At 44.4% G+C, this 15,753-nt stretch overlaps 1 protein-coding gene across 1 annotated transcript in view; it reads left to right on the forward strand.

The window, feature by feature from the left end:
- LOC135546459 (membrane-associated phosphatidylinositol transfer protein 3-like) overlaps positions 1 to 15,753 on the forward strand; it is a 156,586-nt gene that overhangs the window by 125,453 nt on the left and 15,380 nt on the right. Inside the window, exon 13 of the mRNA XM_064974895.1 lies at positions 10,043 to 10,159. Coding sequence (XP_064830967.1) covers positions 10,043 to 10,159 — 117 coding nt within the window. The remainder of the gene's footprint in view (positions 1 to 10,042; positions 10,160 to 15,753) is intronic.

Raw genomic sequence — 15,753 nt, forward strand, 5'->3', positions numbered from 1 at the left:
GGTAAAGTTACTATGCCTAAACAGTGACATGTAGGTAGGTGTAAAGTGACTATGCCTAAACAGTGACATGTAGGTAGGGGTAAAGTGACTATGCCTAAACAGTGACATGTAGGTAGGGGTAAAGTGACTATGCCTAAACAGTGACATGTAGGTAGGGGTAAAGTTACTATGCCTAAACAGTGACATGTAGGTAGGGTTAAAGTTACTATGCCTAAACAGTGACATGTAGGTAGGGGTAAAGTGACTATGCCTAAACGGTGACATGTAGGTAGGGGTAAAGTTACTATGCCTAAACAGTGACATGTAGGTAGGGGTAAAGTTACTATGCCTAAACAGTGACATGTAGGTAGGGTTAAAGTTACTATGCCTAAACAGTGACATGTAGGTAGGGGTAAAGTGACTATGCCTAAACAGTGACATGTAGGTAGGGGTAAAGTTACTATGCCTAAACAGTGACATGTAGGTAGGGTTAAAGTTACTATGCCTAAACAGTGACATGTAGGTAGGGGTAAAGTTACTATGCCTAAACAGTGACATGTAGGTAGGGTTAAAGTTACTATGCCTAAACAGTGACATGTAGGTAGGGGTAAAGTTACTATGCCTAAACAGTGACATGTAGGTAGGGGTAAAGTGACTATGCCTAAACAGTGACATGTAGGTAGGGGTAAAGTGACTATGCCTAAACAGTGACATGTAGGTAGGGGTAAAGTGACTATGCCTAAACAGTGACATGTAGGTAGGGGTAAAGTTACTATGCCTAACCGTGACATGTAGGTAGGGGTAAAGTTACTATGCCTAAACGGTGACATGTAGGTAGGGGTAAAGTTACTATGCCTAAACAGTGACATGTAGGTAGGGGTAAAGTTACTATGCCTAAACAGTGACATGTAGGTAGGGGTAAAGTGACTATGCCTAAACAGTGACATGTAGGTAGGGGTAAAGTGACTATGCCTAAACAGTGACATGTAGGTAGGGTTAAAGTTACTATGCCTAAACAGTGACATGTAGGTAGGGGTAAAGTGACTATGCCTAAACAGTGACATGTAGGTAGGGGTAAAGTTACTATGCCTAAACAGTGACATGTAGGTAGGGGTAAAGTGACTATGCCTAAACAGTGACATGTAGGTAGGGGTAAAGTTACTATGCCTAAACAGTGACATGTAGGTAGAGGTAAAGTTACTATGCCTAAACGGTGACATGTAGGTAGGGGTAAAGTTACTATGCCTAAACAGTGACATGTAGGTAGGGGTAAAGTTACTATGCCTAAACAGTGACATGTAGGTAGGGGTAAAGTGACTATGCCTAAACAGTGACATGTAGGTAGAGGTAAAGTTACTATGCCTAAACAGTGACATGTAGGTAGAGGTAAAGTTACTATGCCTAAACAGTGACATGTAGGTAGGGGTAAAGTTACTATGCCTAAACAGTGACATGTAGGTAGGTGTAAAGTGACTATGCCTAAACAGTGACATGTAGGTAGGGGTAAAGTGACTATGCCTAAACAGTGACATGTAGGTAGGGGTAAAGTGACTATGCCTAAACAGTGACATGTAGGTAGGGGTAAAGTTACTATGCCTAAACAGTGACATGTAGGTAGGGTTAAAGTTACTATGCCTAAACAGTGACATGTAGGTAGGGGTAAAGTTACTATGCCTAAACAGTGACATGTAGGTAGGGGTAAAGTTACTATGCCTAAACGGTGACATGTAGGTAGGGGTAAAGTTACTATGCCTAAACAGTGACATGTAGGTAGGGGTAAAGTGACTATGCCTAAACAGTGACATGTAGGTAGGGGTAAAGTTACTATGCCTAAACAGTGACATGTAGGTAGGGGTAAAGTGACTATGCCTAAACAGTGACATGTAGGTAGGGGTAAAGTTACTATGCCTAAACGGTGACATGTAGGTAGGGGTAAAGTTACTATGCCTAAACAGTGACATGTAGGTAGAGGTAAAGTTACTATGCCTAAACAGTGACATGTAGGTAGGGGTAAAGTGACTATGCCTAAACAGTGACATGTAGGTAGGGGTAAAGTTACTTTGCCTAAACAGTGACATGTAGGTAGGGGTAAAGTTACTATGCCTAAACAGTGACATGTAGGTAGGGGTAAAGTTACTATGCCTAAACAGTGACATGTAGGTAGGGGTAAAGTGACTATGCCTAAACAGTGACATGTAGGTAGGGGTAAAGTGACTATGCCTAAACAGTAACATGTAGGTAGGTGTAAAGTGACTATGCCTAAACAGTGACATGTAGGTAGAGGTAAAGTTACTATGCCTAAACAGTGACATGTAGGTAGGTGTAAAGTGACTATGCCTAAACAGTGACATGTAGGTAGGGGTAAAGTGACTATGCCTAAACAGTGACATGTAGGTAGGGGTAAAGTGACTATGCCTAAACAGTGACATGTAGGTAGAGGTAAAGTTACTATGCCTAAACAGTGACATGTAGGTAGGGTTAAAGTTACTATGCCTAAACAGTGACATGTAGGTAGGGGTAAAGTTACTATGCCTAAACGGTGACATGTAGGTAGGGGTAAAGTTACTATGCCTAAACGGTGACATGTAGGTAGGGGTAAAGTTACTATGCCTAAACAGTGACATGTAGGTAGAGGTAAAGTTACTATGCCTAAACAGTGACATGTAGGTAGGGGTAAAGTTACTATGCCTAAACAGTGACATGTAGGTAGGTGTAAAGTGACTATGCCTAAACAGTGACATGTAGGTAGGGGTAAAGTGACTATGCCTAAACAGTGACATGTAGGTAGGGGTAAAGTGACTATGCCTAAACGGTGACATGTAGGTAGAGGTAAAGTTACTATGCTTAAACAGTGACATGTAGGTAGGGGTAAAGTTACTATGCCTAAACAGTGACATGTAGGTAGGGGTAAAGTTACTATGCCTAAACAGTGACATGTAGGTAGGGGTAAAGTTACTATGCCTAAACAGTGACATGTAGGTAGGGGTAAAGTTACTATGCCTAAACAGTGACATGTAGGTAGGGGTAAAGTTACTATGCCTAAACAGTGACATGTAGGTAGGGGTAAAGTTACTATGCCTAAACAGTGACATGTAGGTAGGGGTAAAGTTACTATGCCTAAACGGTGACATGTAGGTAGGGGTAAAGTTACTATGCCTAAACAGTGACATGTAGGTAGGGGTAAAGTGACTATGCCTAAACAGTGACATGTAGGTAGGGGTAAAGTTACTATGCCTAAACAGTGACATGTAGGTAGGGGTAAAGTTACTATGCCTAAACAGTGACATGTAGGTAGGGGTAAAGTGACTATGCCTAAACAGTGACATGTAGGTAGGGGTAAAGTGACTATGCCTAAACAGTGACATGTAGGTAGGGGTAAAGTGACTATGCCTAAACAGTGACATGTAGGTAGGGGTAAAGTGACTATGCCTAAACAGTGACATGTAGGTAGGGGTAAAGTGACTATGCCTAAACAGTGACATGTAGGTAGAGGTAAAGTTACTATGCCTAAACAGTGACATGTAGGTAGGTGTAAAGTGACTATGCCTAAACAGTGACATGTAGGTAGGGGTAAAGTGACTATGCCTAAACAGTGACATGTAGGTAGGGGTAAAGTGACTATGCCTAAACAGTGACATGTAGGTAGAGGTAAAGTTACTATGCCTAAACAGTGACATGTAGGTAGGGTTAAAGTTACTATGCCTAAACAGTGACATGTAGGTAGGGGTAAAGTTACTATGCCTAAACGGTGACATGTAGGTAGGGGTAAAGTTACTATGCCTAAACGGTGACATGTAGGTAGGGGTAAAGTTACTATGCCTAAACAGTGACATGTAGGTAGAGGTAAAGTTACTATGCCTAAACAGTGACATGTAGGTAGGGGTAAAGTTACTATGCCTAAACAGTGACATGTAGGTAGGTGTAAAGTGACTATGCCTAAACAGTGACATGTAGGTAGGGGTAAAGTGACTATGCCTAAACAGTGACATGTAGGTAGGGGTAAAGTGACTATGCCTAAACGGTGACATGTAGGTAGAGGTAAAGTTACTATGCTTAAACAGTGACATGTAGGTAGGGGTAAAGTTACTATGCCTAAACAGTGACATGTAGGTAGAGGTAAAGTTACTATGCCTAAACAGTGACATGTAGGTAGGGGTAAAGTTACTATGCCTAAACAGTGACATGTAGGTAGGTGTAAAGTGACTATGCCTAAACAGTGACATGTAGGTAGGGGTAAAGTTACTATGCCTAAACAGTGACATGTAGGTAGGGGTAAAGTGACTATGCCTAAACGGTGACATGTAGGTAGGGGTAAAGTTACTATGCCTAAACGGTGACATGTAGGTAGGGGTAAAGTTACTATGCCTAAACAGTGACATGTAGGTAGGGGTAAAGTGACTATGCCTAAACAGTGACATGTAGGTAGAGGTAAAGTTACTATGCCTAAACAGTGACATGTAGGTAGGGTTAAAGTTACTATGCCTAAACAGTGACATGTAGGTAGGGGTAAAGTTACTATGCCTAAACGGTGACATGTAGGTAGGGGTAAAGTGACTATGCCTAAACAGTGACATGTAGGTAGGGGTAAAGTGACTATGCCTAAACAGTGACATGTAGGTAGAGGTAAAGTTACTATGCCTAAACAGTGACATGTAGGTAGGTGTAAAGTGACTATGCCTAAACAGTGACATGTAGGTAGGGGTAAAGTGACTATGCCTAAACAGTGACATGTAGGTAGGGGTAAAGTGACTATGCCTAAACAGTGACATGTAGGTAGAGGTAAAGTTACTATGCCTAAACAGTGACATGTAGGTAGGGTTAAAGTTACTATGCCTAAACAGTGACATGTAGGTAGGGGTAAAGTTACTATGCCTAAACGGTGACATGTAGGTAGGGGTAAAGTTACTATGCCTAAACGGTGACATGTAGGTAGGGGTAAAGTTACTATGCCTAAACAGTGACATGTAGGTAGAGGTAAAGTTACTATGCCTAAACAGTGACATGTAGGTAGGGGTAAAGTTACTATGCCTAAACAGTGACATGTAGGTAGGTGTAAAGTGACTATGCCTAAACAGTGACATGTAGGTAGGGGTAAAGTGACTATGCCTAAACAGTGACATGTAGGTAGGGGTAAAGTGACTATGCCTAAACGGTGACATGTAGGTAGAGGTAAAGTTACTATGCTTAAACAGTGACATGTAGGTAGGGGTAAAGTTACTATGCCTAAACAGTGACATGTAGGTAGAGGTAAAGTTACTATGCCTAAACAGTGACATGTAGGTAGGGGTAAAGTTACTATGCCTAAACAGTGACATGTAGGTAGGTGTAAAGTGACTATGCCTAAACAGTGACATGTAGGTAGGGGTAAAGTTACTATGCCTAAACAGTGACATGTAGGTAGGGGTAAAGTGACTATGCCTAAACGGTGACATGTAGGTAGGGGTAAAGTTACTATGCCTAAACGGTGACATGTAGGTAGGGGTAAAGTTACTATGCCTAAACAGTGACATGTAGGTAGGGGTAAAGTGACTATGCCTAAACAGTGACATGTAGGTAGAGGTAAAGTTACTATGCCTAAACAGTGACATGTAGGTAGGGTTAAAGTTACTATGCCTAAACAGTGACATGTAGGTAGGGGTAAAGTTACTATGCCTAAACGGTGACATGTAGGTAGGGGTAAAGTTACTATGCCTAAACGGTGACATGTAGGTAGGGGTAAAGTTACTATGCCTAAACAGTGACATGTAGGTAGAGGTAAAGTTACTATGCCTAAACAGTGACATGTAGGTAGGGGTAAAGTTACTATGCCTAAACAGTGACATGTAGGTAGGTGTAAAGTGACTATGCCTAAACAGTGACATGTAGGTAGGGGTAAAGTGACTATGCCTAAACAGTGACATGTAGGTAGGGGTAAAGTGACTATGCCTAAACGGTGACATGTAGGTAGAGGTAAAGTTACTATGCTTAAACAGTGACATGTAGGTAGGGGTAAAGTTACTATGCCTAAACAGTGACATGTAGGTAGGGGTAAAGTTACTATGCCTAAACAGTGACATGTAGGTAGGGGTAAAGTTACTATGCCTAAACAGTGACATGTAGGTAGGGGTAAAGTTACTATGCCTAAACAGTGACATGTAGGTAGGGGTAAAGTTACTATGCCTAAACAGTGACATGTAGGTAGGGGTAAAGTTACTATGCCTAAACGGTGACATGTAGGTAGGGGTAAAGTTACTATGCCTAAACAGTGACATGTAGGTAGGGGTAAAGTTACTATGCCTAAACAGTGACATGTAGGTAGGGGTAAAGTTACTATGCCTAAACAGTGACATGTAGGTAGGGGTAAAGTTACTATGCCTAAACAGTGACATGTAGGTAGGGGTAAAGTTACTATGCCTAAACAGTGACATGTAGGTAGGGGTAAAGTTACTATGCCTAAACGGTGACATGTAGGTAGGGGTAAAGTTACTATGCCTAAACAGTGACATGTAGGTAGGGGTAAAGTGACTATGCCTAAACAGTGACATGTAGGTAGGGGTAAAGTTACTATGCCTAAACAGTGACATGTAGGTAGGGGTAAAGTGACTATGCCTAAACAGTGACATGTAGGTAGGGGTAAAGTGACTATGCCTAAACGGTGACATGTAGGTAGAGGTAAAGTTACTATGCTTAAACAGTGACATGTAGGTAGGGGTAAAGTTACTATGCCTAAACAGTGACATGTAGGTAGGGGTAAAGTTACTATGCCTAAACAGTGACATGTAGGTAGGGGTAAAGTTACTATGCCTAAACAGTGACATGTAGGTAGGGGTAAAGTTACTATGCCTAAACAGTGACATGTAGGTAGGGGTAAAGTTACTATGCCTAAACAGTGACATGTAGGTAGGGGTAAAGTTACTATGCCTAAACAGTGACATGTAGGTAGGGGTAAAGTTACTATGCCTAAACGGTGACATGTAGGTAGGGGTAAAGTTACTATGCCTAAACAGTGACATGTAGGTAGGGGTAAAGTGACTATGCCTAAACAGTGACATGTAGGTAGGGGTAAAGTGACTATGCCTAAACAGTGACATGTAGGTAGGGGTAAAGTGACTATGCCTAAACAGTGACATGTAGGTAGGGGTAAAGTGACTATGCCTAAACAGTGACATGTAGGTAGGGGTAAAGTGACTATGCCTAAACAGTGACATGTAGGTAGGGGTAAAGTGACTATGCCTAAACAGTGACATGTAGGTAGGGGTAAAGTGACTATGCCTAAACAGTGACATGTAGGTAGGGGTAAAGTGACTATGCCTAAACAGTGACATGTAGGTAGAGGTAAAGTTACTATGCCTAAACAGTGACATGTAGGTAGGGTTAAAGTTACTATGCCTAAACAGTGACATGTAGGTAGGGGTAAAGTTACTATGCCTAAACGGTGACATGTAGGTAGGGGTAAAGTTACTATGCCTAAACGGTGACATGTAGGTAGGGGTAAAGTTACTATGCCTAAACAGTGACATGTAGGTAGAGGTAAAGTTACTATGCCTAAACAGTGACATGTAGGTAGGGGTAAAGTTACTATGCCTAAACAGTGACATGTAGGTAGGTGTAAAGTGACTATGCCTAAACAGTGACATGTAGGTAGGGGTAAAGTGACTATGCCTAAACAGTGACATGTAGGTAGGGGTAACGTGACTATGCCTAAACGGTGACATGTAGGTAGAGGTAAAGTTACTATGCTTAAACAGTGACATGTAGGTAGGGGTAAAGTTACTATGCCTAAACAGTGACATGTAGGTAGAGGTAAAGTTACTATGCCTAAACAGTGACATGTAGGTAGGGGTAAAGTTACTATGCCTAAACAGTGACATGTAGGTAGGTGTAAAGTGACTATGCCTAAACAGTGACATGTAGGTAGGGGTAAAGTGACTATGCCTAAACAGTGACATGTAGGTAGGGGTAAAGTGACTATGCCTAAACGGTGACATGTAGGTAGGGGTAAAGTTACTATGCCTAAACGGTGACATGTAGGTAGGGGTAAAGTTACTATGCCTAAACAGTGACATGTAGGTAGGGGTAAAGTTACTATGCCTAAACAGTGACATGTAGGTAGGGGTAAAGTTACTATGCCTAAACAGTGACATGTAGGTAGGGGTAAAGTGACTATGCCTAAACAGTGACATGTAGGTAGGGGTAAAGTTACTATGCCTAAACAGTGACATGTAGGTAGGGGTAAAGTTACTATGCCTAAACAGTGACATGTAGGTAGGGGTAAAGTTACTATGCCCAAACAGTGACATGTAGGTAGGGGTAAAGTTACTATGCCTAAACAGTGACATGTAGGTAGGGGTAAAGTTACTATGCCTAAACAGTGACATGTAGGTAGGGGTAAAGTTACTATGCCTAAACAGTGACATGTAGGTAGGGGTAAAGTGACTATGCCTAAACGGTGACATGTAGGTAGGGGTAAAGTTACTATGCCTAAACAGTGACATGTAGGTAGGGGTAAAGTGACTATGCCTAAACAGTGACATGTAGGTAGGGGTAAAGTTACTATGCCTAAACGGTGACATGTAGGTAGGGGTAAAGTTACTATGCCTAAACAGTGACATGTAGGTAGGGGTAAAGTTACTATGCCTAAACGGTGACATGTAGGTAGGGGTAAAGTGACTATGCCTAAACAGTGACATGTAGGTAGGGGTAAAGTTACTATGCCTAAACAGTGACATGTAGGTAGGGGTAAAGTGACTATGCCTAAACGGTGACATGTAGGTAGGGGTAAAGTTACTATGCCTAAACGGTGACATGTAGGTAGGGGTAAAGTTACTATGCCTAAACAGTGACATGTAGGTAGGGGTAAAGTGACTATGCCTAAACAGTGACATGTAGGTAGGGGTAAAGTTACTATGCCTAAACAGTGACATGTAGGTAGAGGTAAAGTGACTATGCCTAAACTTTTGTCCAGCTGGGAAAGGTCAGATATTCTTTTATGGTGATTGCATGGTTGTATGCTCGATTTTATACACCTGTCAGTAACCGGTGTGGCTGAAACAGCTGAATCCACTAATTTGAAAGGGTGTCCACCTACTTTAAGGAGAAGAGACCAGAGCAGCATCCAATACAGTAAGGGGTTGTTTCTCAAATTGCACCCTATTCCCTATATAGTGCACTACCTTTGACCAGGATCCATAGGGCTCTGGCTAAAAGTAGTGCTCGATATAGTGAATAAGGTGCTATTTGGAAAGTGCACCCATGGTGTTGGCTGCTGCTACGGTACCTCAGTCTTTTGTGTGGGAGAGTGAGGTGAGGGAAATCAGAGAGTACACAGGAAATAAGAAGTATTATCTATCTCTGCCGTGAAGATAATAAACTGACTGATTGTTATCTTGGATCAGTGGGTTTCAGCTCTAATCGATATCCTATCATGGAAATGGATACAGACCTTATGATTCGCACAAGCTTACTGCCCTTTTCATTTATTTACTCTACTTAACTGCTGGTTTAGTGAAATCAATTACCTATTCTTACATAATTGATGTGTAATAAGAGGTTGAATCTTAAACTGGGATCTCGTTAATACAGTCATGGAGTAGAGCTCCTTCTCTCACTGCGACCTGTCCTTTCCTCTCCTCTCCTCTTTGGAAACACATCATTAGCCCTGCTGTTTCATTAGCCTGGCTACACATTGATTAGGCTAAAGATAGACAGGTTTTTCTTATCAACTTCTGAGATGAAATGTACATAGAGTCCACTCCATAGCGGATCATCCTCTAGCTATCCTGTTAATACACCTCAATCTTCCTCTTGACAAATGAGCTCCAGTTAGCATCTGTGACTGTGTACACCTCAAGATAATGCCAGTCCTAGTTTTATTCTCTCTAAAGTGTGTTTGAGCACCAGAGGATGAGTATTCCATATAATTGTTTTGTCTGTAGGTCATGTGACACTCCACTGATAAATGTGCATCTGGTGCCTAAATGTAGACTAGGGATTCTGTTTGAGAAGTGCCGTCATACTGAGTGGACTAAGCCGGCTGTGGATTAATGGACTGTGTGCGTGCGTGCTTGTATGTGTGTTCATGTAGCTCATACGATGCGACAGTGTGAAGGCCCAGGAAGCTGACAGCAAGGACTCAACCCCCTTCTCTCCATCCAGCCCACGGGAGAAGTGGCTTCGCAGGAGGACGCCTGTCAAACTGAGGGTGAGGAAACCAGCATGACTTATTAATGGAAGATAAAGGACAGTTCAGTAGGAAGTGTCAATATTAGCCCCACACTGTTGATTCTATGGCTATGTCCGAAATGGCACCCTATTCCCTATATAGTGCACTACTTTTGACCAGGGCTCTGGATAAAAGAAGTGCGCTATATAGAGAATAGAGTCCCATTTGGGGCAGATTTAGGATTACTGTGTGTATTGTAGAAAGAAGCAATTTGTAGTACGTTCAATCGCTTTATGAGGAAATTCCAATAAATATTGAATCATCTTTAGTTTAAACATTTTATAATTGTATCTCAGTCAGTGACAAAGCGATAAGGACGTGTGCGCACACACAGGCACGCATGCACACACACACACACTTATGCACACACTTTTACCATCAGCTTCACACATCTTGTCACGATCGTCGTCAAGGAAATGACTGGACCAAGGTGCTCCACCTCTGGCTCCCCCCACTTTGGTGGCACCTCTGGTGCGGGGACCCTCGTCGCCGACCCCGAACTGGGGATCCTCGCCGCAGGCCCCGGACTGGGGACACTCGTTGCAGGCCCCGGACTGGGGACCCTCGTTCTAGGCCCCGGACTGGGGACCCTCGCTGCAGGCCCCGGACTGGGGACCATCGTTGCAGGCCCCTGACTGGGGACCATCGCTGGAGGCTCCGGACTGGTAACCGTCGCTGCAGGCTCCGGACAGGGGACCGTCGCTGCAGGCTCCAGACAGGGGACCGTCGCTGCAGGCTCAGGACAGGGGACCGTCGCTGCTGGCTCCGGACAGGGGACCGTCGCTGGAGGCTCTGGACCGCGGATCAAAAGAGAGCTGGCACAACCCGTCCTTGCTGGATGGTTACTTTCGCCCGGCAAATACGGGGTGCTAAGCACAGGACGCACTGGGCTGTGCAGACGCACCAGAGACACAGTGCTCAGAGCCGGCACAGGGCCGAAGAGACGCACTGGAGGCCAGGAGCGCTGAGCCGGCACCATCCGTCCTGGCTGGATGCCCACTCGAGCCCGGCCAATGCGAGGAGCTGGAGCACTGGAGACATGGTGCGCATCACCGCATAACACAGTGCCTGACCAGTACCACACTCCCTACCGTGAGCATGGGGAGTTAGCTCCGCCAACCTCTCCGTGTGCCCCTCCAAAAAAAAAAATGTTTTGGAGTGGCCTCCTGGTCTTCCTTGCCAGCCGTGACCTTGTGTAACGCTGGGCCCCTTTACTAGCCGCTTCCGCCTTCCTCGCTGCTTCCACGGCAGGCGATCCTTTCCAGCCAGGATCTCCTCCCACGTCTAGGATCCCCTTCCTTCCAGAATGTCCTCCCATGTCCACTCTGTCTGCTCCTCCCGGCCACGCCGCTTGGTCCGTTTGTGGTGGGTTGTTCTGTCACGATCGTCATCAAGGAAATGACTGGACCAAGGTGCAAAGTGGTAAGCGTACATTCTTTTATTTTAAATGTCGCCAACAAAACTATAAACAATAAAATGAATGTGAAGCTCTGTAAGGCTATACATGCCACTAACAAAGACAACAATCCACAAATGAGAAGGCTGCCTAAGTATGATTCCCAATCAGAGACAACGATAGACAGCTGTCCATGATTGAGAATCATACCCGGCCAAAAACAAAGAACCAGAAAGCATAGACTTTCACACCCGAGTCACACCCTGACCAAACAAGAATAAAGAATAAAAGGATCTCTACGGTCAGGGCGTGACACATCTTTTCACAGCTTTCATAATTTTTGCCTCAACAGCCTTGGTCTGCTATAGATTAACATTAAAGTACACAGACACTAAATGGGCAATTTATTTGCCATTGTTGCTTCTGTGTCTGTGTGTGGGCTGAGACTTGAATGTTGTGTGTTTCATCTTCGATCATTGATGCTAGCACAACAAAATAATTACCTGATGCTCCAGCATAAAAGACAACATGACTACTGCCAGGCTGAAAGGTCAGCCCAGTCTATTTCTGGGACATCAGTATATTCAAAGCAAATAATTCAATAACAATGGGCTTTTGTCCTGTTATATTATGTACTGCGTGGCCCACTGGAACCTATCTACAGTATATTTAAGGAAACTAGACATAGGATTCATTGGACTGTGTCTTACATGCTCTGCTCCAGCCTCCAAGCCTGTGATCTGTCTCTTGTGTAAGTGATAGAGGAGCAACAGCTGGAGGAGGAGCAGCTTGGAGAACTTGACCACTTAAACTTCCGGCGCCGACAGAGATGGCCGCCTCGCTTCGCGTTCCTAGGAAACTATGCAGTATTTTGTCGGGAGGAACTATTGGATATAGGAGCAATGTCAACTCACCAACATTACGACCAGGAATACCACTTTCCCGAAGCGGATCCTCTGTTTGGTCCACCACCCAGGACAATGGATCGGATCCCAGCCGGCGAACCAAAACAACGACGCCGTAAAAGGGGCAGACGAAGCCGTCTTCTGGTCAGGCACCGGAGACAGGCACATCACACACCGCTCCCGAGCATACTACTCGCCAATGTGCAGTCTCTTGACAACAAGATAGATGAAATCCGAGCAAGGGTAGCATTCCAGAGAGACATAAGAGACTGTAACGTTCTTTGCTTCACGGAAACATGGCTCACTCGAGATATGCTATTGGAGTCGGTACAGCCAGCTGGTTTCTTCACGCATCGCGCCGACAGAAACAAGCATCTTTCTGGTAAGAAGGGCGGGTGGGTATGCCTTATGATTAACGAGACGTGGTGTGATCATAACAACATACAGGAACTCAAGTCCTTCTGTTCACCTAACTTAGAATTACTCACAATCAAATGCCGACCGCATAATCTACCAAGAGAATACGCTTCAATTATAATCACAGCTGCATATATTCCCCCACAAGCAGACACATCAATGGCCCTGAATGAACTTCATTTGACTCTATGTAAACTGGAAACCATATATCCCGAGGCAGCATTCATTGTAGCTGGGGATTTTAACAAGGCTAATCTGAAAACAAGACTCCCTAAATTCAATCAGCATATCGATTGTGCAACCAGGGCTGGTAAAACACTGGATCATTGTTATTCTAACTTCTGCGACGCATATAATGCCCTCCCCCGCTCTCCTTTTGGAAAAGCTGACCACGACTCCATTTTGTTGCTTCCAGCCTATAGACAGAAACTAAAACAGTAAGCTCCCGCGCTCAGGTCTGTTCAACGCTGGTCTGACCAATCTGATTCCACGCTTCAAGATTGCTTCGTTCATGTGGACTGGGATATGTTCCGCATTACGTCAAAGAACAACATTGACGAATACGCTGATTCGGTGAGCGAGTTTATTAGCAAGTGCATCGGTGATGTTGTACCCACAGCGTTTATTAAAACATTCCCCAACCAGAAACCGTGGATTGATGGCAGCATTCGCGCAAAACTGAAAGCGCGAACCACTGCTTTTAATCATGGCAAGGTGACCGGAAACATGACCGAATACAAACAGTGTAGGTATTCCCTCCACAAGGCAATCAAACATCCTAAGAGTCAGTATAGAGACAAAGTAGAGTCGCAATACAACAGCTCAGACACGAGAGGTATGTGGCAGGGTCTACAGTCAATCACGGATTACAAATAGAAAACCAGCCTCGTCGCGGACCAGGATGTCTTGCTCCCAGACAGACTAAACAACTTCTTTGCTCGCTTTGAGGACAATACAGTGCCACTGACACGGCCCGCTACCAAAACCTGCGGACTCTCCTTCACTGCAGCCGACGTGAGTAAAACACTTAAACGTGTTAACCCTCGCAAGGCTGCAGGCCCAGACTGCATCCCGAGCCGCGTCCTCAGAGCATGCGCAGACCAGCTGGCTGGTGTGTTTACGGACATATTCAATCAATCCTTATCCCAGTCTGCTGTTCCCACATACTTCAAGAGGGCCACCATTGTTCCTGTTCCTAAGAAAGCTAAGGTAACTGAGCTAAACAACTACCGCCCCGTAGCACTCACTGATGTGCTTTGAGAGACTAGTCAAGGACCATATAACCTCCACCCTACCTGACACCCTAGACCCACTCCAATTTGCTTACCGCCCCAATAGGTCCACAGACGATGCAATCGCAACCACACTGCACACTGCCCTAACCCATCTGGACAAGAAGAATACCTATGTGAGAATGCTGTTCATCGACTACAGCTCAGCATCTAACACCATAGTACCCTCCAAACTTGTCATCAAGCTCGAGACCCTGGGCCCTGTGCAACTGGGTACTGGACTTCCTGACGGCCCACCCCCAGGTGGTGAGGGTAGGTAACAGCATCTCCACCCAGTTGATCTTCAACACTGGGGCCCCACAAGGGTGTGCTCTGAGCTCCCTGTTCACTCACGACTGCATTGCCATGCACTCCTCCAACTCAATCATCAAGTTTGCAGAAGACACTAAAGTGGTAGGCTTGATTACCAACAACGACGGGACGGCCTACAGGGAGGAGGTGAGGACCCTCGGAGTGTGGTGTCAGGAAAATAACCTCACACTCAACGTCAACAAAACAAAGGAGATGATCGTGGACTTCAGGAAACAGCAGAGGGAGCACCCCCCTATCCACATCGACGGGACAGTAGTGGAGAGGGTAGTAAGTTTTAAGTTCCTCGGCATACACAACGCGGACAAACTGAATTGGTCCACCCACGCAGACAGCGTGGTGAAGAAGGCGCAGCCTCTTCAACCTCAGGAGGCTGAAGAAAATCGGCTTGTCACCAAAAGCACTCACAAACTTTTACAGATGCACAATCGAGAGCATCCTGTCGGGCTGTATCACCGCCTGGTACAGCAACTGCTCCGCCCACAACCGTAAGGCTTTCCATAGGGTAGTGAGGTCTGCACAACACATCCCCGGGGGCAAACTACCTGCCCTCCAGGTCACCTACACCACCCAATGTCACAGGAAGGCCATAACGATCATCGAGGACAACAACCACCTGTTCACCCCGTTATCATCCAGAAGGCGAGGTCAGTACAGGTGCATCAAAGCAGGGACCGAGAGACTGAAAAATAGCTTCTATCTCAAGGCCATCAGACTGGTAAACAGCCAACACTAACATTGAGTGGCTGCTGCCAACATACTGACTCAAATCTAGCCACTTTAATAATGTAAAAATTGATGTAAAAATGTATCACTAGCCACTTTAAACAATGCCACTTCAAATAATGTTTACATACCCTACATTACTCATCTCATATGTGTATACTGTACTTTATACCATCTACTGCATCTTGCCATCTTGATGTAATACATGTATCACTAGCCACTCTAAACAATGCCACTTTTATATGTTTACATACCCTATATTACTCATCTCATATGTACTGTACATACTGTACTCGATACCATCTACTGCATCTTGCCTATGCCATTCTGTACCATCACTCATTCATATATTTTTATGTACATATTCTTTCATTCCTTTACACTGTGTGTATAAGGTAGTTGTTTTGAAATTGTTAGGTTTGATTATTCGTTGGTTATTACTGCATTGTCGGAACTATAAGCAGAAGCATTTCGCTACTCTTGCATTAACATCTGCTAACTATGTGTATGTGACAATCATTTTGATAT

The sequence above is a fragment of the Oncorhynchus masou genome, chromosome 9 (genome assembly GCF_036934945.1).
Source record: "Oncorhynchus masou masou isolate Uvic2021 chromosome 9, UVic_Omas_1.1, whole genome shotgun sequence".
In the NCBI taxonomy this organism is placed as follows: Eukaryota; Metazoa; Chordata; class Actinopteri; order Salmoniformes; family Salmonidae; genus Oncorhynchus; species Oncorhynchus masou.